This window comes from Narcine bancroftii, chromosome 4 (genome assembly GCF_036971445.1).
Source record: "Narcine bancroftii isolate sNarBan1 chromosome 4, sNarBan1.hap1, whole genome shotgun sequence".
Taxonomy (NCBI): domain Eukaryota; kingdom Metazoa; phylum Chordata; class Chondrichthyes; order Torpediniformes; family Narcinidae; genus Narcine; species Narcine bancroftii.
In genome coordinates this window covers 63914574-63937285 of record NC_091472.1, presented here as the reverse complement: position 1 = coordinate 63937285, position 22712 = coordinate 63914574, and the positions used below count along the sequence as shown (strand labels likewise).

Sequence of the window (22712 nt, the reverse complement as noted above, 5' to 3'; positions counted from 1 at the left end):
TGTGTGTATTTTCTATTTTCTTTAAGGTTTTTTTGTGTGATCGGTCCGATCAAATAGGGCTGGATTGGTGGCTGGTTTAAAATTTTCCTTTCGGGGTTTTTCTTTATGGGGGTTGGGAAAAGGAGAAGGGGGAACATCGCATGTTTGTAATTAGTTGGTAGATTGAAGAAATGTGTGGTATTGTTCCTTATTGATGAAAAACAAAAAAAAAATTATGCTGTGGATAAGAAATGCAATGTAATTCACTCATGATTACTGTAGAGAAATAGCCTGCATCAACTTTCAAATGAAGAATTTTTGGAGGCACTCAACAGGTCAGACAGCACCCATGGGAGAAAAGGTCAGTTAAGGTTGAGTCACAAACCTTTTCAGCATCTACAGCTCTGGATTCTCTTTATCTACTGTCACGTTGATATACCACAAGCTGAATTAATTAGAGAGCAATAGAGATTTAATGCAAAAGCAATACATTTTTGAGTCCACAACTTAAAGGCGCAGCAAGGATTTTTTTTTAATCAGTCAAGTGTGATCACCACATGTATACAGAATTTCAAGCAAACCATGACTAATAAATATTTTAAGCTGGTTTAATTTGCTCATAAGATGCTAACTGCAAATTATCTTCTTGCTTCAGACTTTACTGCTACAATGTGACAATTACTCTTCAAATTGAGCTGAATTTACAACACAAACGTAGTATCCATATCCTTCTATTCCTTTATTCCATATTTAGCATCATAAAATTTGCCTCAAGCAATTTGTCTATTCATAAAGGTCACATTCTAACCACTATTAATTGGTACTCTTACACAGAAACTTTGGAATTATTCCCCCCAAAAATTAGCATATTTACCTCCGGTGTGTCCCAATACAGTCGTTTACACAGGGGCACTTTTACACAGTCTTCCTATGTTGCGGAGTTTGTCCGCGAGGGAATGTCGTATTCATTAGGCCTGTTTCTTACAGAGTGGCCGTGGTCATTTTACACTGCAGCCACTCCATAAAAATGTGTAGGGGCTCCAGTGGAAAATTACGGGATGAAATTTACATAATAAATTCCATGTAGACATTTTTACACAACCTCCGGAGCTGAAAATTTTTCCTGAAATTTTCTGTTCTTCAACAGCTGCGTAAAAGTACCTAATGTTAAAATGATATTCCCAAACTTCCAAATGGATCCATTTCTAATTTTCTGAAATCATGACCACCTGGTTTTGGAATCTTGCATGTGTGACTATCAAACACTTGTACTATGTCAAGAACTTCAATTTTTTCAATTATCTGACTTCACTTTTCCCAAGAACGGCATCCAACATAGCTTTCCTGCAGCAAATGACCTCTCAGCTCTGCTATAATTTTATAATTATTTTACATCCTCCATGCACTAATGTCCATTTAAAAAAGGATACCTACAGCTGTAAGTAGTATATTATGATTTAATACAACGCCTTGCACAAATTTAGTTTAATTTCTGCTTGTTCGTTCAAACCCTCCAGTATATTTCATGCCCACATCTTGGATGATTAACAATAATTTGCGTATCTGTACATTTACTCAACTAATCAATTTAAGCTATTAAAAAATCCATTAAAATAGCCTTTCCGAGTGAGGTTGACTTCTATATTTTGAGTATTCATTGACTCCAGTTTAAGTGGCAATTAGTCAACTCAATGAGAAAGAGGGATATGAATGACAATAGGGAGAAAATGGGGAAAGGGCTGGTGATCTGATAGCCTGTTACTCTTTTTCTACAAATTAACATTCCACAGCACCAAACTCTACTTAAAATGCATAGTAATCTTAATCAAAGATGTCCAATCTCTGCATATAAATGTACATTTCACAAACACAGCTAGACTTAATGTTTGGATCATAGAGGCCCAAGGTATATTAATTATTCAAAGCACATTTCATATCCTGCCGCAGGATACCAAGATGCACAGCTTTTAAGAAGACTGATAGCTTATGCGAAATGTATTAAACATTTATTAGGACATTTGTAGAAGAAATGTTTAAATTATTTATTTAGGATATAAAAATCTTTTTTCAGGTTGAAGTCCTAAATATTTTTTTTGTGTCTGCTGTTTTTTTCTGTTGTGGAGTTGAAGTACGTGGCATCTGACAATGTACAAACTCGAAATCAATTTTCCACTTGTTAGCATTACATTTGGAAACTCTTAATACCTTGAGACAAAAACACATCTACTCCAATGTGTGGGCACAAATTCCAGGCTGTTCTTTTAGTGCACTGAGGAAATCCAAGTGTTTTTTTAAAGTAAGAAGTCACCAACCGGGAGATTCTGTTGCCACAAATGTACAGTAAAGATTTTGTGGGAAAACAAAAGTAGCTGTAAGAGATTTTGATACGTACAAATTGTTTAATCTCCATGATGACTAAAAGCAAAAGCAACTTCTTAAACTCCATGAAACTGTGAAGTACACAATTTATTTCTTGTGATTGCTTTAGGGAAGTGCCTGATAGTTCTTCTCCCAGCTTCCCCTTCCTCCCCGGTGCAGGACATCAGGACAGGGGCAGCCAGCGTGAGCTGTCAGCGTGGGGACTTCAGGGCTGGAGCGGCTGGCAGGTGAGTACGGGGCTTATGCCCACTCAAAAAATCCGACTAAATTTAAAAGGTGAGAGGTTTCGATAAGTCATGGTTCTCGGGGACGGCCGTCCCAACCCCGTGCTCCCTTGCTGGAACAGAGCGATCAGTGTGGGGACATCCCGCATGGGATGTCCCCGCGCTGATAACCCTCACTGGCTGTCCCAGCTCTAACAGCCAGCCATCCCAAATCTGACAGCCCAAGGGATGGGAGCCGGCGTGCGCTCAGATGTGCATCCCGGTGCAGCTGTCCCTTCAGGTGGCCAGCGCTGTGCTTTTAGCGTTGCCACCTTAACGGCAATTCAAAGAGCCGCTTCCTCTTCTTCAGGCGCATTCTTAGCGGAGAACAAAGCCTTATGAAAGTGAGAATCTGACAGCCAAAGAGAATGTGCTGAAAACTAAGGTCACAAAAAGAGGGAATGCTCAAAGAAAAACTGAGAAAGTACATCCATCTCTGATTGTACTGATCAGGCCATTAAAAAGAAAATCACCAGCACAGAAATGGCATTTGGTGTCAACAATAAAAGTCTCTATTCAAGAATCAGCATCAATATGCCCATAGTAACTTTCATCACATCCTTGGATATCCTCATTTACTTTCAAGATTCCTTTATTGTTTTGTAATAGTAGAGAACATGTAATATTATACGGACAGAGTCGCCATTAGTATCACCCAGTGCCCTTCACAGGACGAGAAAGCAAAGAGTCCTTTTTGCAAAAGCTATTACAGATCCTACTTGCATAAGCAATATGAAATAGAAGCAGGAGTAGACCAGCTGACCTGTTCATTTCCATGACTTATTGTGGGGGAATTTTAAGCCCTGACATGTCTCGAGAGAAAGAAATCATAACCTCTCACTTTATGGTGTCCAGGTGCCCACCAACTTTTAGTGTGGGGAAAAAAACTATTTACTTTACCAACCCTTTCAATTTTGAACAATTTCAGGACTCAAATTTCATTGTATTAATGTAAAGTGAGCCTGTTTCTCAAAATAATTGAACTACCTAATTTCCCATCTCATTTTAGTATTCTCTTCGGCTTCAAGTAACATTTTTAAAACTCCAATCTGATCAATGCTTTCTAATTGCTATTTCCCCAGGCATTTTGCTTGTTTGTACTTATTAATAACATTTAATTTTACATGATTTTCAAATCAAGCAACTATCAATGGTTCAGCTCACTTCCAAAGAGGACATATTTTAATTTTTAAATCTACCTTGATAAGTTACGAATAAAGAATTTAAAAAGTGCTGAATAGTTCTTTTGTTAGACTTTATTGTGTTAATTCCTCCATTACCATCTTCCCTCATCTTCAATTCCTAGCCAAATTCAAAAACATTTCAAAAATACCTCTTTGCTCCATCGAAACTAATTATGATTGCCAAGTTAAGCTCAAATGTAATCTATAAATTTGCCAACTACACCACAATTGTTGGATGAGTAACTGGCAACGAGGAGTATAACAATTGGAATATAGGATGGAGATCTGAGAATTTGGTTGTGTGGTGCCTAAACAACAATCTTGCACTCATAATGTCAGCAAGACCAAGGAGCTTATTTGGGCAGTCTTGAGGATGGGAAGATGATGGAACGCACATATATATATCTTCACTGATGAGAAGTATTGGAGGGTATTCACTCCTTCAGATTCTTGAGTCCAGCACATCTAGCAGCCATAAAGAGTGCACACCAATGACTCCATTTTCAAAAAACTCTGAAGAGATTTTGCATGTCATCGAATACTCAAACTTCTACTGATGTATTGTGGAAGCTATACTGAATGCATCACAGCCTGGTTTGGAAATACAAGTGCCCAGGAACACAAGACTCCAGAAAGTGACAAACCTAGCCAAGTCCATGATGGGTACTGACCTCCTGTCCATTGGCAAAATTAATGCAAGATGTTGCCTGCTAATTTATTGCTGCTAATTTCAGGCAGAAGGTACAGAATCCTGAAATCCAGCACAACTTAGTTCAAGTCAAGATTTTTTTTTCCCAAACAGCTATTAAGTTCTTGAATCTACCTCTACTACCCAAGCATTAATCACAACCTACTCCAGGACCACCAAAAAGATCTGTTTGCACCTTTGAAATAAGACACAAATATGGCAATAACGCTCAAAAAGGCATGAACCAAAAGCAAATAGGTACAAAATCCAAGTCAAAGATTCACAGCACAGAAACAGACCCTTCAGTCCAACTGGTCCAGGGTGTCCAAAGTGCCTTCGTAAGCTCCTCATATTTGTCCTTGTTTGTCCCATAACCCTCTCTACCTGAACATCTGTTTCTACAACGTACTCCAGACCCTTACCTTCCACTATGCACGTTCTGCTCTAGTTTAACCAACCAAAATGTAATACCTCACACATGCCAGTTAATTTCCCTGCCATTCTTTAGCCCACTTCCCTATTGATCAAGATTTTATTGTAATCACCAATTTTTCTAATATCTGTAAACTTACTAATAATGTTCATTACAATTCATCCAAGTCATTAATATAGATTAAAATCAACAATGGACCCAGCACCAATCCCTGTGACACACCACTGGTCACAGGCTTTCACTGCCTATCTTCTACCATCATGTCAATCCTGCATCCAATTCACCAGCTCACTCTGGCCCTCATGATTTCCCTCTTAAGTGAACTCTATTACCTCTTGCACTCAAGGGATTCACTTCAATATGGCTGTCTGTACTTGGCATAAACCTCCTCCTTGTTTTCTAAACAAAGTGTCAGTATCTCTCAACAACTAGAGTTGCCAAATCCTGCTAGCCTTGTCCTACACTCCAACAGGTTCATGCTGTTGCTGTGGACTCTTCTGATCTCACTTTCAGAAGTCTCCCACATGTGAGACATCCCTTTACTTGTAAGAAGCCTCTGCCAATCAACTTTTGGGAGCACATCTACCAGTTAGATTCTCCTTAAATCAAACATGGCTGTATTAATATTCCTTTATATCCCCTAATAATTTTAAAGTCCTAATCAAGACTTTCTTAGTCAATACATCATCCATGAATCCATATTCAGTTCATCATTGTGGAAGATCATGCTCACTGCCCTTCACCGTCCCCCATCAAGAGACAGAATGTCCTCTTGAGGTTTAAGGAACAAAAGTAATGCATGACAAAAATAATTTTAAGTATTACTGCCTGAATAGCCTCTTTTTTTTAATTTGTCCATCGTGCTAACAGGTTTGAATGCTTGTTATCTTTAATCTTATTAACTCATTTATATTTGTTTCTAAATGAGCACTCATTTACATCTTGTGCTCACTTCCCCAATTATCTTTCCATCTATATATAGTTATTATATGCAACTTTCTTTTCTTAGGTCTTGACTCTACTTACAATTCACTATGACTTGTTTAATAGAATTCAAGGCTTGTGCACCTGAAGCTCTCATCTGTTAACACAAAAAATTATTTGGAAGTCTAATTCACGGATTACGAATTGGATATTCCTGAATCTACCATTCAATTACTTCTTCAACAAATGGATCAAGAGGGTCAAGAATATAATCTGATTATTAAAGCTCCTACTTGTCAAAAGTGCATATTCCTCTATATCAAACCCTATATCAGGGTTTTACTCAGTGAACTCGATCATCTCTTGCACTCAAGGGATTCGCTTCAATATGGCTGTCTGTACTTGGCATAAACTCCTTTTTTTCTCACCAAAGTCTCAGTATCTCTCATCAACTAGAGATATAGCTATGTTCTGATCTGGTTCTTTGGAATGTTTGTTACTCATTACATCAATAATACAATGCATTGGCAAATTACATATAGTTTACGCATTTATTTATAAACTTTAGTAAAGAACCCTGCTGGTGAATCATTTAGGACTGGGTACAGAGAAAGCCTTCTTGAATGGTTTGTAGCAGGACAATATTGAGGATAGGTTTTGGGATGTTATGGTAAAGTTGTACAAGACATTGGTAAAGCCAAATATGGAGCATTATGATTAGTTTTAACTTAGACATAGAACACTACAGCACAGTACAAGCCCCTCAACGTTCTGCCGACTCATACATTTCTTAAAGGACAAAACTCTCCCTATCCCATAACCCTCTATTTTTTCCCATCCATACTTCTGTCAAAGAGTCTCTTAAATGCCCCTAATGTTTCAGCCTCCACCACCATCCCCCATAAGGAATTCAAGGCAGCCACAACCCACTGCGTCAAAAACCTACCTCTGATGTCTCCCCTAAACTTCCCTCCCTTCACTTTGTACATACATCCTCTGGTGTTTGCTATTCCTGGCCTGGGAAACAGGCGCTGGCTGTTCAACCTATCCAAGCCTCTCATAATCTTGCAGATCTCTATTAAGTCTCGTCTCATCCTTCTATGCTCCAAAGAGAAAAGTCCCAGCTCTGCTTACATTCCTCATAAGTCATAAGACTTATTTTAGAATCCAGGTAACATCCTGGTAAATCTGCTCTGCACCCCCTCCATAGCTTCCACATCCTTCCGATAATGATGTGAAAAGAACTGAACATAATCCAAATGTGGTCTCACCAGATCTTGGTAGAGTTGCAACATGATCTCTCTACCATTGAACTCAATCCACCTATTAATGAAGCCCAATATTCCATAACCCTTCCTAACTATCTTATCAGCCTGTGCGGTGTCCTTGAGGGATGTATGGATTTGCACCCCAAGTTCCCTCTGTTCATCTACACTCTTAAGTAACCGACCATCAACCCTGTACTCAGCCTTCTGGTTAGTGCTTCCAAAATGCATTACCTCACACTTATCTGGATTGATCTCCATCTGCCATATTTCTGCCGACTTTGCATCCTGTCTATATCCTTTTGTAACCTTTGTCAACCTTCAGCTCCATCCACAACTCCTCCAACCTTCATATCGTCCGCAAACACCATCTTTTCACCTCTTCATCCAGGTCATTTATAAAAATCAAAGAGCAGGGGTCCCAGAACAGATTCTTACAGTACTCCACTAGTCACTGACCTCCAGGCAGAATACTTTCCTTCCACAACTACTCTCTGCTTTTAAACTGCAAGCCAATTTTTTATCCACATAGCCATGCCTCATGACTTTCTGAACAAGCCTCTCATGAAGGACTGTAAAAAGCCTAACTAAAATCCATATAGACCACATCTACTGCCTTACCCTTCATCAATTTCTTTGTTACCTCCTCAAAAATCTCAATTAGGCTCACAAGGCACGACCTTCTCTTCACAAAGCCATGCTGACTATCTTTGAGTACACTGTATTTCTCTAAATGCTCATATTCTTAAGACACTTCTCCAATAGTCTGCACACCACTGACGCAAGACTCACTGGTCTATAATTCCCAGGATTCTCCCTATTACCTTTTTTAATCAAGGGGACTACATTTGCCATTCTCCAATCCTTGGGCACCTCCCCTGCGTCAAAGTGGATTCAAAGATCGTAGCTACTGCTCCAGCTATCTCTTCCTTCACTTTCCACATCAACCTGGGGTATATCACATCTGGCCCCGTGATCTTATCAATCTTGATATTTTTAAGAAGATCCAACACTTCCTCTTCCTTAATCTTCACAATGTCCAGCACACAAGCCTGTTCTATTCCAACCTCACTCTGATTAATGTCCTTTTCTCTTGTGAACACTGAAGCGAAGTGTTCATTTAGGATCTCCCCAACCTCATCCACCTCCAGGTACATTTTGCCTCCTTTATCCTTTAGCAGCCCCACCTTCATTTTTGTCATTCTTCTGTTCTTCACATATGCATAGAATGCCAAGGTTCTCCTGAATCCTACATGCCAACACCTTCTCGTGTTCCCTTTGAGCTCTTGTAAGTCCTTTCTTAAGCTCCTTCCTGGCAATCACATACTTCTCACGAGCCCTTCCTGCTTCCTCTATCTCATGTAGGCTTCCTTCTTCCTCTTGACTAGCTGTCTCACCTGCTTCGTCAACCACTGTTCCCTTTTCCAACCATCGTTTCCTTGTCCCATTGGGCACCTAACTACAAGAATTGAAAGAGTGCAGAGAAGATGCACTAGGATGTTGCCAGGACTTCAGGAACTGAGTTAGAGAAATATTAAACAGGTTAGAACTTTATTCCCTGGAATGTAGAAGAATGAGGGGAGATTTGATAGAGGTATAGAAAATTTTGAGGGTTATAGACAAAGTAAATGCAACTAGGCTTTTTTCCACTGAGGTTAGGTGAGATACAAACCAGAGGACATGAAAGGGGCAAAGTTTAGGAGGAACATTATGGGGGAAAAAAATTGGCTTGTAGGATTTTATTGTATTTTATAAATGACCTGGATGAAGAAGTGGAAGGATGGGTCAGTAAGTTTACAGATGACACAAAGATTGGAGGAGTTGTAGATGGAGCTGAAGGTTGTCAAAGGCTACAAGAAGACATAGACAGGGCAGAAAAATGGCAGATGGAGTTCAATCAGGGTAAGTGTGAGGCAATTCATTTTGTGGAAGGATAAACCAGAATGAGTACAGGCTTAATGGTCAGTTACTTAATACTGTGGATGCAAATACTGTGAGTGCAAATCCATACATCCCTCAAGGTCACCGCACAGGTTGATAGGATAGTTAAAAAGGCCTAAGGGATGATGGGATTCATTAATAGGGGGATTGAATTCAGGTGTAGAGAGGTCATGTTACAACTCTACAAATCTCTGGTGAGACCACACTGAGAGTATTATGTTCAGTTCTATTCACATCATTATCGGAACGATGTGGAAGCTAAGGAGAGGATGCAGAGATTTACCAGGATGTCGCTTGGATTGGAAAAACTAGTCTTATGAGACAAGATTAGCAGAGCTGGGACTTTTCTCTTTGGAAATTTGATAGAGGTCTACAAGATTACGGGAGACATAGATAGGTTGGACACTCAGCGCTTGTTTCTCAGGCCAGGAATAGCAAACGCCAGAGGATATATGTATAAAGTAAAGGGAGGGAAGTTTAGGGGAGATATCAGGGGTACATTTTTTAAAAATTTTACACAGAGAGTTGTGAGTGACTGGACTGCCTTGCTGGGGATGATGGTGGAGGCTGAAATATTGGGGGCATTTAAGAGACTCTTAGACACATGGATGAAAGAAAAATAGAAGGTTATGGGGAAAGTAGGGTTTAGTACATATCAGGACCAACTTTACATTTCTTGTTATAACTCCCTTTGGACTCTGGAATAGTCTATAATATCATCTCTGCAGGCACTTCTCTGATCATGCTGTGGGACTTTCTTGCTACTAACATGAACAAGTCATTAGAATCCTAAATTATTTGTCATCTCCAGTCAAAAGATACCAAGACTACCCACTTGCAAGTCATCGTAGAAAGCACCTAGAACTGCACTAGCCAGCATGGTCCAGACTATAATCTAAGAACCTGGAGGGAAAGGTTTTGAGAACATATTTACAGCTGAATTAGTCAGATGTAGCTCGAATAGGTTGCTCAAAATTCACACAGAAAGCAGTTGTCCTTTAAGCTAATAAAGCACAAGCCTTTCCGAATACAAAAGCAACTGAACTGTTAAATACTGGAATGTTTAATGTATTCCCCAGCAAAATGAAATTAATCTGGGTTTTTTTTTCCCAAAAAAAAGGGAAACATCCTTTCAGATTTTTCAAGCTGAAAGGAGTAATCGCAAGGAAGATCATTATCATTGCTTCAATCATTGTTCCTCTCTGGTTTATAATTTATGTGACAGTGCTAAATATTTTAAAGGTGGCAAAATAACACCCTTTTCACAGCCTGAAGCAGAGAGCAGACTTCCTGCAAGATTAAATGGGAAAGCAAAATTTGGGAATTCCACAAGAGATAAATAAAAAGACCACTCCCTCTTCTCTTCCTCTATTGTTCTCAGCAGCTCAGCTTGCAAAATGTCCTGTTATCACACAAACCAAATCGAATGAGGTTTAACAATGTTAGCTAATCACTCGAACACAAAAAGATACTCATTCTTATTTTTTGTTTTAACATATGGAACCTATCAAGGTTTCTTCTGTTTTACACCTGGCAGCAAGATGCTTTAGAAAAATTGCCTTTTAGGTAAGATTATCGGCTGAAAAGAATATCTGCACCCTTACTGCACCTGTCAGGAAGAGTTCACAGGGTCCTTTGTAACGGCATTCTTACCTTGAAGTTGTTTGAATCTTCCTTCCAGCTGATTATAATTATAAGGCATCTGAAGAGGAAAGCCAACAGATAATGGTCCTGACATGCTGGATTGCCTCTGTATTTCCATTTAATGGCAATGGATTCAGGTGAAATACAATTTGAAAGAAGAAAGTAATTCTGTAAACTCTGCCAACCACTGTGCCTTATGGAAAGCTGATCACAGTTCACGTCTTTTGGAAAAAAAACAGCAAACAGCTTCTTAAATAAATAGAGCTAGCTCATCCCAATAGCATAGGTTGTTGGTTTAAAAAAAAGACATCAGCCATAGATGAGCAGCATGTTGTTTCTTTGATTGCCTGCCTTCCACTCCACTTGTATCCAGATGAGTTTAAGTAGCAGCTCAAGGTTTCAAAGGAAGTGAATGACTAAATGGCACACCCACGACACAGAAGCTCTTGCTTAACCTTGGTTTCTGAAGCCAACAAGCACACCTTCACATTATTCCAGCCTGCAGTGAAATTTAATCAGTAGGCAGTTACGGTTTGAATGATGTCACCATTAACACAAGGGCAGCATGGAGTAGGAATGTACCATTTACTAAACCAAAAAAAGAGGGGTTTACACAAGATACACATCAGTTCAAAAATATGTTATTGTTTCAAAATGTTCTTTTCTGCACTTTATGCCAAACAAAAACAATGAATATCCTGATCTTAACAGAAACCAATGTGCATTTTTATATAAAAACAAACAATAAGACACTTCCCAAAATAGTCCCTCCTTAAACAAAATTGGAGGAATTAAGTGCCTCATTGAAGCAAAAAGTATCACATTTCCATCACATGGGAAGTAAGAATGCCTCTTCAGTTGCATACCTTACAAAATGTAATGTTATTGCACATGTGAATACTATAGAATTTGTGGAATAATTTAAAAGTAGGACCGTGCTTTGGTCTGTCCTGCTTCAGCCAATTCAATCAATTTTTAAAAAATCAATAAATCCTTAACCCTTAAAATGCTCACTGACTTTCAAAATTAAAGCTTTAGACACTCAATTTTTGAGGATTGTGAAAAGAAAATCTAAAATACAGTTAGCAGAATTTTGATGCATTTGTACAATGTATGTGACATTAAGCTATTGTTAATGATATTAAGAAAACATTAGCCCCTTTCACACTTGTGTCCTACTAAATTGGCCCTTCTGAGCCCTGTGATAGGAATGGGAGTTTGGCTTTTCACACTTGACCACTCCTAACTGGGACAGTGACCATTTTCACACTTGCAAGAAGCCATCCCCGGGGTTAGGATTGTTCTACCTTCTACCGGTGACGTCATGACGCATCAAACAACGGTGGACCTGCCCCAAATCCTGATCAATGAATTATGATCTTATATTTGAACAAAATGAATCATGCCTAATTATAACATAATTAAGCTTTATGTACAGCACAGTATGAGCCCTTCAGCCTCTATTGTTGTTATGTCAACCTATATAAACCTTTATAAGGGACCATGGGGAAGTGCTAGCAACAAATAGCAATAGTGGACAATTTTTAAATAGAGTAGGAAAGTTGGTAGTGCTATAGTGTACAATTTTTTACACCATGGGAAAGTTGGTAGCACTATCATGTACAATTTATAAATACTGTGGGAAAAAGTGATGGTGAACCTGCCATCCCAGAATGTCATGCAGCAGGGAAAGGACTGCATGCAGAGAACATTCATGGTGGGGTTTCTCTGCCGCACAGCATTCTGGGAAGTCAGGTCCACCATTGTTTTCCCCCAAAGTCTTTATAAATTGTGCACTATAGCGCTACCAACTATCCCATGCTCTTTATAAATTTTCCGCTCTTGCTATTTATTTCCTCTCTCTCTCCCCCCCCCCACCACATTGCGACTTTCCCACAGTTTATACCTTAATTTTGATCTTTTCTTCCTTCACATTTCTTCTTTCATGCAAAAATGTGGGTCATTTCAATCCCACAATGGAATTGCCCATTCTACACTTTCCTGATTGCAACACCGGCGTCTGCAGGTGCCAGTTATTGTACTAGGGGTCGAGGTCGTCAATCCCCGACATGAAATGATGTCATCTGACGCCAGTGTTGAGCTGATTTTGCTTTCACACTAAACACTTTAAAGGCCGATGGCTGTTAATTCCTGGGATCACTTGCAAGAATGAAAGGTGCTATTCAAAGCTGCTTAGATCCATTTGCCTCCCAACAGAACAGCCGTTGTAAGTTCTCCACAAATTCCAATCTTTTCAGAGTTATCCATTTCCCAGTCCTGTATTCCTTTTATACACATTAATTCTACCTCCTCAAAACAAACCTGTACACAATTCTGTGTACGATGACAAGATTGTGAAGAATAAAACAATAAGTACCTATTTGGAAGACTAAACATGTATGAGTCTGCAAATATTTAAAAATAAACTACAATTTTTCATAACAGAAATGGATGTGTCCAGTCACCTTTTATATATTTGTGAACGAGATTGAAATTCAGATCAGAGCAATTGGATTTGAATCTTGCAGCTCTAAAATTGAAGAAAGAGTTCCCATGCAAAATTTGTTTAACTCAGTTTCCATCCAACTCTTCATGGGCACAGGCCAGACCCAAAACAATCCCTAAATAAGGACTAATTGGATATGTGGGAGCCCCAGCATGCTGAATCCGTTAAAACTATCAAGGTTTGATGAAACTAACTCCTAAGAAGCCTGGGTATTTTTTTAAGAATTGATCTTCTGCAATGTAAAAGTGGATATGAAAATCATAATGTGACCTGTATGGAAGTAGAAAATTAGATTTTTGTGCAACAGATAGATTCTTCACAGATTGGCTCAGCAATGTGACATTTCCAGAACAAAAAAATGCCTGTCCCGTGACCAATTCAGAAAGGATTAATCTCCAAATGCAATATACAAATGTGCTAGAGAAACTCCGATTACACAGCATCTATAGGAAGTAAAATGTATCTAACGTTTCAGGCCTGAGCTCTTGGTCAGAACGGAAAAATCAGGCAGATGCCTGAATAAAAAGGTGGGGGGGAGGGGGGAGGAAGGAAGGGTCAGGAGCTGGGCTAACAGGCAAGAGCTAACAGTTGGATACGAGAAGGTACAAGGAAAAAATGCTGAGCAGTGATGGGGAAAGGGCCAAGAATAGTAGTTTACTGGGAGGAGGAGGGGTAAGAGGTGGGGTGCTTGAGGAAAAGAGACAGAGGGATTGAGAAAGAGAGAGACGTAGGTGAGGGGCAGTGCTGGATTAACGTAGTGGCAAAAGTAGCATAGCTACAGGACCCGCATTTTCAAAGATCCTGCACTAAATGCTTACCAACTTGCTCGATTATTTGATGTACTATGAATTATGAACGACTGACTGGGTGCTTAACTTAAACATTTTCATCTTTGTGCATTGGCTATGAGATATCACACTCCCAGAGTCTGTGTTAATAACCCTGATTAAAGGTGATAATTGGCTAAAATCACTATTATCACCTTTAATCAGGGTTATTAACACAGATTACAGGAATGTGATTTCTCATAGCCACTGCTCAACTTGTTGATTCCTGACTTGTGAAAGACATGAAGAATGAACAAAAGTACCAGGGGACACTTCTAGAGTAAATACTTTTGACTTTTGAAATTTATACCTACATGTAAGTAATTCTATCAGTGTTATATAATGGCCATTTGGGTTTTTTGGTGGGGGGGGGTGTGATAGTACAGATCTATCACCAATGTATATAGTGTATATAGTTACAGTATCTAGACTGTGCTTACAGCGATTGGCTGAGAGCTAAGCCACGCCTACTGTCTGGGCCTTAAAGGGTTGTGTCCCTAGCCAGGTCGGATCATTCCGGGCTGGTCGGCCACCTGTGAAGAGCTCCTGTCTTTTGCTAATAAAAGCCTTGGTTTGGATCAACAAGTCTTTGGTTCTTTCGACGAGCTCTACGGGGGGGGGGGGGGGTGGGGGGGGGTGGGAATTGATGAAAATATGAAAACTTAAAGGGGTGGAAGCAAAAATTTTTATAACCTTTCATCAAGGATGTAATCAATGAATATAGTGATCTGAGAAAGCTAGCATTATTTTGTTAAGAATAATTAAGACTATTTCAAACTTACCAAAACAAAGGACCTGCAGGGTGATCGTCAGAAATTGTCTCAGGGTTAGGGGGAACAACCATAATACTTCCCCCTCATTGTGTATGCGCCTGCCGGCACTTGGTGCACTGCCATCACACCTCCCCCTTACTGCACATGTACCAGCTGGCATAATTTAGGGCCCTTTTATAATATATGCTATAGGCCCTGCACTACCTTAATCCCACCCTGGAGAGGGGATTAACAGAAATTGAAGAATTTGATGTTAATGCCATCTGGTTGGAGACTGCTGAGATGGAATACAAGGAGCTGTTCCTCCAATATGCAGGTGACCTCAACTTGGCAGTACACGAAGGCCATGGACAGTCATGTCAGGGTGGCAATGGAGTGTGCAATTCAAATGGTTGGCCACTGGGAAGTCCTTCCTGTTGCAGCTGTCAGAGCAAAATGATCTCCCAGACTGCATTCAGTCTCAGTGATGTAGCGGCTTTCATTAAAATTGTGCATAGAATCAGGTAGGCATGCATGAAGAACAATTATGCACATCTGATTTTGCTGAGTTAGAAGATGCATATGTGAAGAAATGAGAAATGGCACACGCAGAGAAAAATGTTCCGATTGAAAAGGGAAACATTACCAAATTTTGCTTAACGGCCTATTGACCAATCATACATTTCACAACTACTCCAATGCTTCTACTTTACTATAATTGAGCCAGTTGGAAAAAAGGCATAAAAGTGTTGAGATTAAAGAGTGGGTATGATGCTGTTACAGCACCAAGGCTCAAACCCTGCACTATCTGTAAGGAGCTTGTTCATTTTCTCCATGCCTACATGGATTTTACCCGGGGCTCTGGTTTCCTCCTACCATTCAGAAAATACAGGAGCCGTAGGATTATTGGGCGGCACTAGTTCAATGAATTGAAAGGGCCTGTTACCGTGCTGTATGGCTAAATTAACTTTTAGATGGGAATAACTCTTGGGTTCAGCAAAAAACAATTCTAAAAACCCACAAAATCCATTGAGCCCATGGCTAAAGATGCAAATTCACTGCTATCAACAGGTATATAGTGTGGCTTTCTAAATATCTGGCCAAAATCTTACAAACTGACCAAGAATTTGCCAACAGCAATATGGGGCCCATGCATTATAAATTAGTGATTTTAGCACAAGATGCTACTTTTAACAACACTGTTGGTAAAAAAAAGTTTAAACACACTGTGCAATGTGCAAGCATACTTGTATTTCATTGTAGCTGAAGTGAAGCTAAGCTACAGGACAATTAAGAAACTCCAGAACCAAGGTATTTCCAATCTCATGTCACTTAATACAGATAAATATTACACCTGCTCATACTTAATGAACTCCATTTCATTGTCAACTCATGAAAAAAACCCAACATGAGAACAAACTTGTACGAAATAAATAGTCAAGAGGCCACCCCCCAAGGTATAACACTACCCCGCCCCCCCCCCCCCCAGCAATAAAGAACCACAGTAACTTTCTGAACAGCATGGACCACTTTCCATATCTTAGGAGCTGTTCCTCAGCAGAGACAGTCATCCAAGAAGAAATTCACCATCACTTTCCATATGCCATCACATATCCCAGCACAAATCTCAAGTTCTGCAGGGCAGCAGTAATCACCTGGTCTATTGCATGGACTACCTGCAACAGACACCTCAAAGACTTGAAAAGCACCATCACTTCCATCGATAAATTCCTCCAAATTCTGGCAAGATAACTAAACCAATGTCTCTCAGGCTGGTCTCAATGCTCCAAATGCACTTCATCAGCTCCAGTGAGAAGGCCACATCACTCACATGCCCAAGAGTTAACACAACCAGTGCTTGCTAAGAGCTTCATTGCAAGAAGAAATCACGAGGTAGACAGAGGAAACAATGTGCATAAAGCATCCTTGAAAAAAGTGTTACATCCTCACCTCAAAATGGAGGCAGAACATTTGAGATGTCATTGAGAACCTTAAGTCTCTTTGTTGGTATTACACAGAAGCCAAAATAAAAATCATAAAAGGAATGTACCACTACCAACCCACCTACCCCAGTAGAGCCAGAACCTTCATGTCCCACAATAGCATCATAATCTGCTTCAGACACTGCAGAAATGGAATGAGGCCATCATTAATCCTCAGGAATTTTTCAAGGGGAAAGGGCCTTCAAGGCTGAATGCAGACACCATGTTCTTTTTGGTACACTTGAATGACAAGATTTGATGAGTTTAATGTCATACATGCACTGAACTTCTTACTTGTTGGAGCCAAACAGGCAATTCATTAAAAAAAGCAATAAAATTAAAAAACATGATAAATTCCAAAGGAAATAGATAATAAATATTCAGTTATCATGGTGCAAGAAAAATAGTAATGCTGCAATAGTGCAGATCTTTTTGTAGTGTCAGAGTGTTTTCTGATTAGTTTAGTAAATGGAGGTTCAAGAGCCTGATAGCCATCAGAAAGAAATGGTTTTGAAGCTAGAGGTACAAGACTTCAGGATTTGGTATCTCCTTCCTGAAAAATAGGTTGAATCCAGGGGTTGGGGGTTCTTTATGATGTTGGGTGCCCAAACAACACAGATCTTACATCGAGGAATCCATATAGGCTGTGGGCTGCTGGCGACTGGCTAATGAGAATCAGGTATCTGAACTAGGGTTTAAGGGGGTGTGGAGGGTAAGAAGGGCTCTCAAAGGGCTCTGGGTGCTGAAGACTTCCTCATCGTTTTGGAGGTTTTGATCTGAGCTCGGGCTGTCGATGGTTTGAAATGAACTGGAGTTTTCCGTGGCTTTAGAAGGGCTGAAGGGAAATCACAGACACTCAGCGACCTTGGGGGAGACTCTGTTTTGCTTCTCTTTATCTCATTGCAAGGGGAGCCAGGCGATTCAAATGTCAAATCTTTGTCTGCTTATGGCAGAATAAAAGCAATTTTGTGTAATATATTTCTGTTTTAGTATATGACAATAAATAATATCTGATCTAAAAGAGTTTGCAGTCATTTTTGTAACCAGCTCCATCAAGTGACTGTCAATGCATTCTAAGCAGAATATACTTCCAGTTGCAACAAGGTGCACAATCTCTTGCCTGTACTCACTCTTGAGGCATGAAGCTTCAATTTCTCTGCTGCTATGATAGCAAATATGAAACTGCCTCCTTGCCAAAGGAGGCCATCATTTGTCATGAAGCAACAAGTTAAATTCAGAATTCATTTCATTTTTTAAAAAAAATCACACAACTTACTAGCTGCATATAATTGGTGGCTTATGGAATTCAATGCCAGAGCTCAATGTGCATTTATTTTTCATATGAGGAAAATGTGAAAGTTGGTTGGTCTGGAGGGAGAGAGGAACATCAGGCTCCTGGTCACTACACTTTCAAAGAGGAAAGTCAATTAAAATAGAAAAATTTAGGATGGTGAAAAATTAGGGTATTTTCATGAGAGATCAGAGGATAACTTAAAAGATAATAAAAATTATAAAAGATATGAAAGTTTTGAAATAGATTATTTCCAAACAAAATGAGAGTACAAGACTAGTAGAAAGTTCCAAATCTCCAGCATTTTAACAAGTTTTAAGTTCCAAATTTCCTGTTTTTTTCCCCATTTTAATTGTTTTGTAATCCCTTGCCCTCAACTTCAGATCTGCATTTGCTTTTACTGACACTGCCCCATATTTTCCAAATTTTAAACTTTTCTATCCAATTACCCTACTATCTGATATTTTAAATAAAATTTCAAAATGTCTTCAAATCAATATTGCCTTGCTGCAGCCTCAGGGAGGGATGGCAGAGGAAGGACAGACAAGGTGGCCCAAGCAATCCAAGACAAAATATGAAACCTTGTCATGGTGCTTGGTGTCTTTTGTTTGACGAGTGTTGCGAACTGCAGAGAGAGGCTCTCCCACTACTCCCAACTTTATACTCCGACGATAAGTTTTTTTAAACTATGTAGACGCAGCCTTTGTGTAGCCAACATCAGATGCCCATAGACAAACTTGTCATTTATGCTATTTTCTTATGCATCAGGCTGATTTTCTTTCACATGCATTTCACATCCTGAGTATACAAATGCCTCCCCTCAATTTCGGGTGCCAAAAAGGGCAGCTGACATCCAGAAGGTCTCTGCTGAAAGGCCAGACTGGTATCTCAAGAAACTTCCAGTTTCCTGCCCAACTCTCAAAATCATTTGAAGCTTAACACTTAGCTTCATCTGAATTTCATCATGCTATTGACCTCACAATAAATTAAAAGTTATTGCAAATTTCCAGTTAGTTTTCAGCAAGTAATCTGCCATCTGCTGCCATTGAGCAATCAGACACTGCGTTAAACATTTAAAGTGAAAGCAACTACAGGCAGAAAGATGGTAATATTCTGGTTCAAGTTACCAATTCTCCCTTATTGTTAGGGGAGCCAGGTGACAATAATGGGAGCAGAAGGCAATTTCCAGTAATATTACATGTTTTGTACTATTACATGACAAAGAAATTTTGAATGTTGAATTTGTTCATTATTGGCAAAATCTTTGAATAATGAAGTTCTCTTCCATAGGTCTTTGAAACATGCCCCCTTTAGACTGATCGCACATATTTTGATCTTGAGAGGACTTAAGCCACAATCACTGTTGTTAATTTTCCCTTCTCTTTTAATCTCTGCCTGAGATAAACCAGGCTTTTACAAGCAGGAGATCACCCACACTTTGTTGTGAGGATTTATTAATTGACTGAACTTTCCAACCTTCAGCATCAATTCAAAACTTCTTCAGAGATGCATTTTGGGTCCCCTCGTGTCAACCGGAGGATTATTTATATAAATTTAGATATGGAGTAACCGGCCATTTCAGCCCACAAGCCAATGCTACCCAATTATACCCAATTAACTCAGTACATTTCAAATAGCGGGAGGAAACCAGAACCCACAGGGAAAACACATCCATGAGGAGAATGTACAAACTCCTTACAGACAGAACAGGATTCGAACCCTATTCCTAATTAATGACGCTGTAATGGTGTTGCGCTAACTGTATGCCAACTATGCCACCCAACAGGTCAGACAGGAAACTGGTCTGAACAAAGGAATTTCAATGTGCTTGCGCCTGGAGAGCCATCTGACCAGCTAAGCAGGATGCAGGTCGAGAGTTATTTCCCCATAATGATCAAGGTTAGATCCACCCACAGCACAGATGAGGCCACCACAAAATTGGTTCTTCCAGGGGATGCGAGTGCATCTGGACCAGCCCCTCCAGTTACCAGTAGTCCTTACAAGTCACATGGGCTGGCCCCTCTAGTCAGTTACAGCAAAACACTCACCACGTAGTGAAGATTAATTTCTTGTTCCCTTAAAACATTCCTGAGCTCCACTCCAGGTTAAGGGCCAGGATGGTCCCAGTAGTTGTGAGCTTTGGGTGATCCTGGAGACTAGTGTCTAGTAGAAGGGTTATAGTGGCATACACTTGTTAGAGTTGCAATTTGACTGTTTCTCTTTCAATTAGTGCATCATGCTTGTGTAATGTAGAGCAGTGGAAGATATTGGTGTTTAGCCTAGCGTACAATCAGGGGTTGTAATCATCTTTATCTGACTAGTCTCCAATGCATATGATTTGTGCACTATTGTTATGTATTAGTGTTTCTGGTTGCAAATTTCCCCAAATGTAAATAAAGACTACCGTTTTCTACTAATGTGTTCAGGACCCGCTACTCTGAACCATCAAAACTATTCTCCTCATCACAATTGACGCTGTGAGCAGAGTTCAAGGAGCTCTCTACCGGACATGTGCAGTCGTGATACTCTTCACTATACTAATCCATTGAACCCATTCTCCTCATCATACCTAGTTTATTGTTTAAACAATTAAGACAAGGAAGGCCTACACTGTTGAAAGAAAAAAGGTTCGCAACTGAGGGAAGAAAAATTGAAAAATTTCTCAATTAACTACTTCCTCTCTGTTTGTTTCCAAACATGTATTGCCAACTATTAGTCTTGTCTGTTTCCAGCACAAGTAAATTATTCAGTATCCCAACTTCTTGGTACAAGACCTGGCTTTTTTCTAAATTCTTGATGAACTGCTCAACATAGTGTTACTTGCAAATTATTAAAGAATGCACCTGCATTTACAAGGCATTGTATTACATCCTCCAGCAGCCACAATGCACTTCACTTAATTGTTTTGCACTAATTCAGGGGCAAATACAGTAACAAAGGACAATCAGTGAGTTTTCTTTCAATAAACAGTGAAACACAGACTGCACATGCGGAAATCTTGAGCAAAGAATGAACCGCTGGAAGAATTCATTGGGTCAGGCAGCAAACAGGACAAGAAACAGTCTTTTATGTTTTTTTTACATATAACTGACAGTTCTTTTCCATCTGCAATTATCACATTAACCTTCCGGAGTTGCTGCTCACACTGGAACAACCAGAATGCCAAAAATTCAGATCTCACCAGGCTTTTACACTCGATAACCTTTATTGTCATTGTACAAGTACAACGAAATTGAGCACACATCCTGACAGTGCACACATACAGTACATCAAACAATAAAATATAAAAACAACAACACAATAAAACAATACAATATTCAATGTTTAGTGGTATTCAGCTCATGTATAGCTCTGGGGTAAAGACTTTTAAAATCTGTTTGTCCATGATTTAATGGACCCATAATGTTTACTGGAGGGCAACAGTTAAAACGTATGATGGTCATGGTGGCAAGGGTCCTTCAAGATTTTGGCTGCTCTACTGAGGCAGCTAAATCTGTATAAATCCTCCGAAGAGGGCAATGCACACGCAATGGGCTATACTGATGACCCTCTGAAGGTCCCTCGTCTGTGGCTTTGCAGCTGACAAACCATGTCAGAATTCAGCACACTCTTGATGAAGGAACGATAAAAGGACGTCAGCAGTTTATCCTTAAGAATCCTCAGAGCAATGGGGTCATTGCTGTGCCTTTTTATCGATGGCATGCAGCCATCTTCAGCGCAAACTCCGGGAGATCCAAAATGAGTGGTGGACTAGCCTCGCCAAACGAACACAGCTCAGCGCGGACATTGGCGACTTCAGGGGTTTCTACGAGGCTCTAAAGGCTGTGTACGGCCCCTCACCCCAAGTCCAAAGCCCGCTGCGCAGCTCAGACGGCAAAGTCCTCCTCAGCGACAAGATCTCCATCCTCAACCGATGGTCAGAACACTTCCAATCTCTTTTCAGTGCCAACCGCTCAGTCCAAGATTCCGCCCTGCTCCAGCTCCCTCAACAGCCCCTAAGGCTAGAGCTGGATGAGGTTCCCACCCTGGATGAGACATATAAGGCAATCGAACAACTGAAAAGTGGCAAAGCAGCAGGTATGGATGGAATCCCCCCAGAAGTCTGGAAGGCTGGTGGCAAAACTCTGCATGCCAAACTGCATGAGTTTTTCAAGCTTTGTTGGGACCAAGGTAAACTGCCTCAGGATCTTCGTGATGCCACCATCATCACCCTGTACAAAAACAAAGGCGAGAAATCAGACTGCTCAAACTACAGGGGAATCACGTTGCTCTCCATTGCAGGCAAAATCTTCGCTAGGATTCTACTAAATAGAATAATACCTAGTGTCGCTGAGAATATTCTCCCAGAATCACAGTGCGGCTTTCGCGCAAACAGAGGAACCACTGACATGGTCTTTGCCCTCAGACAGCTCCAAGAAAAGTGCAGAGAACAAAACAAAGGACTCTACATCACCTTTGTTGACCTCACCAAAGCCTTCGACACCGTGAGCAGGAAAGGGCTTTGGCAAATACTAGAGCGCATCGGATGTCCCCCAAAGTTCCTCAACATGATTATCCAACTGCACGAAAACCAACAAGGTCGGGTCAGATACAGCAATGAGCTCTCTGAACCCTTCTCCATTAACAATGGCGTGAAGCAAGGCTGTGTTCTCGC

At 40.1% G+C, this 22712-nt stretch overlaps 1 protein-coding gene across 2 annotated transcripts in view; it reads right to left on the bottom strand.

The window, feature by feature from the left end:
- sptbn1 (spectrin, beta, non-erythrocytic 1) overlaps window positions 1-22712 on the bottom strand; it is a 300080-nt gene that overhangs the window by 163818 nt on the left and 113550 nt on the right. Inside the window, exon 1 of one of the 2 annotated variants that reach the window (XM_069931436.1) lies at window positions 10710-11213. The exons of the other annotated variant lie outside the window; for it this stretch is intronic. Coding sequence (XP_069787537.1) covers window positions 10710-10818 — 109 coding nt within the window. The 5' untranslated portion in view covers window positions 10819-11213. Of the gene's footprint in view, window positions 1-10709; window positions 11214-22712 lie in introns of those variants that run through there. 2 annotated transcript variants of the gene reach the window in all.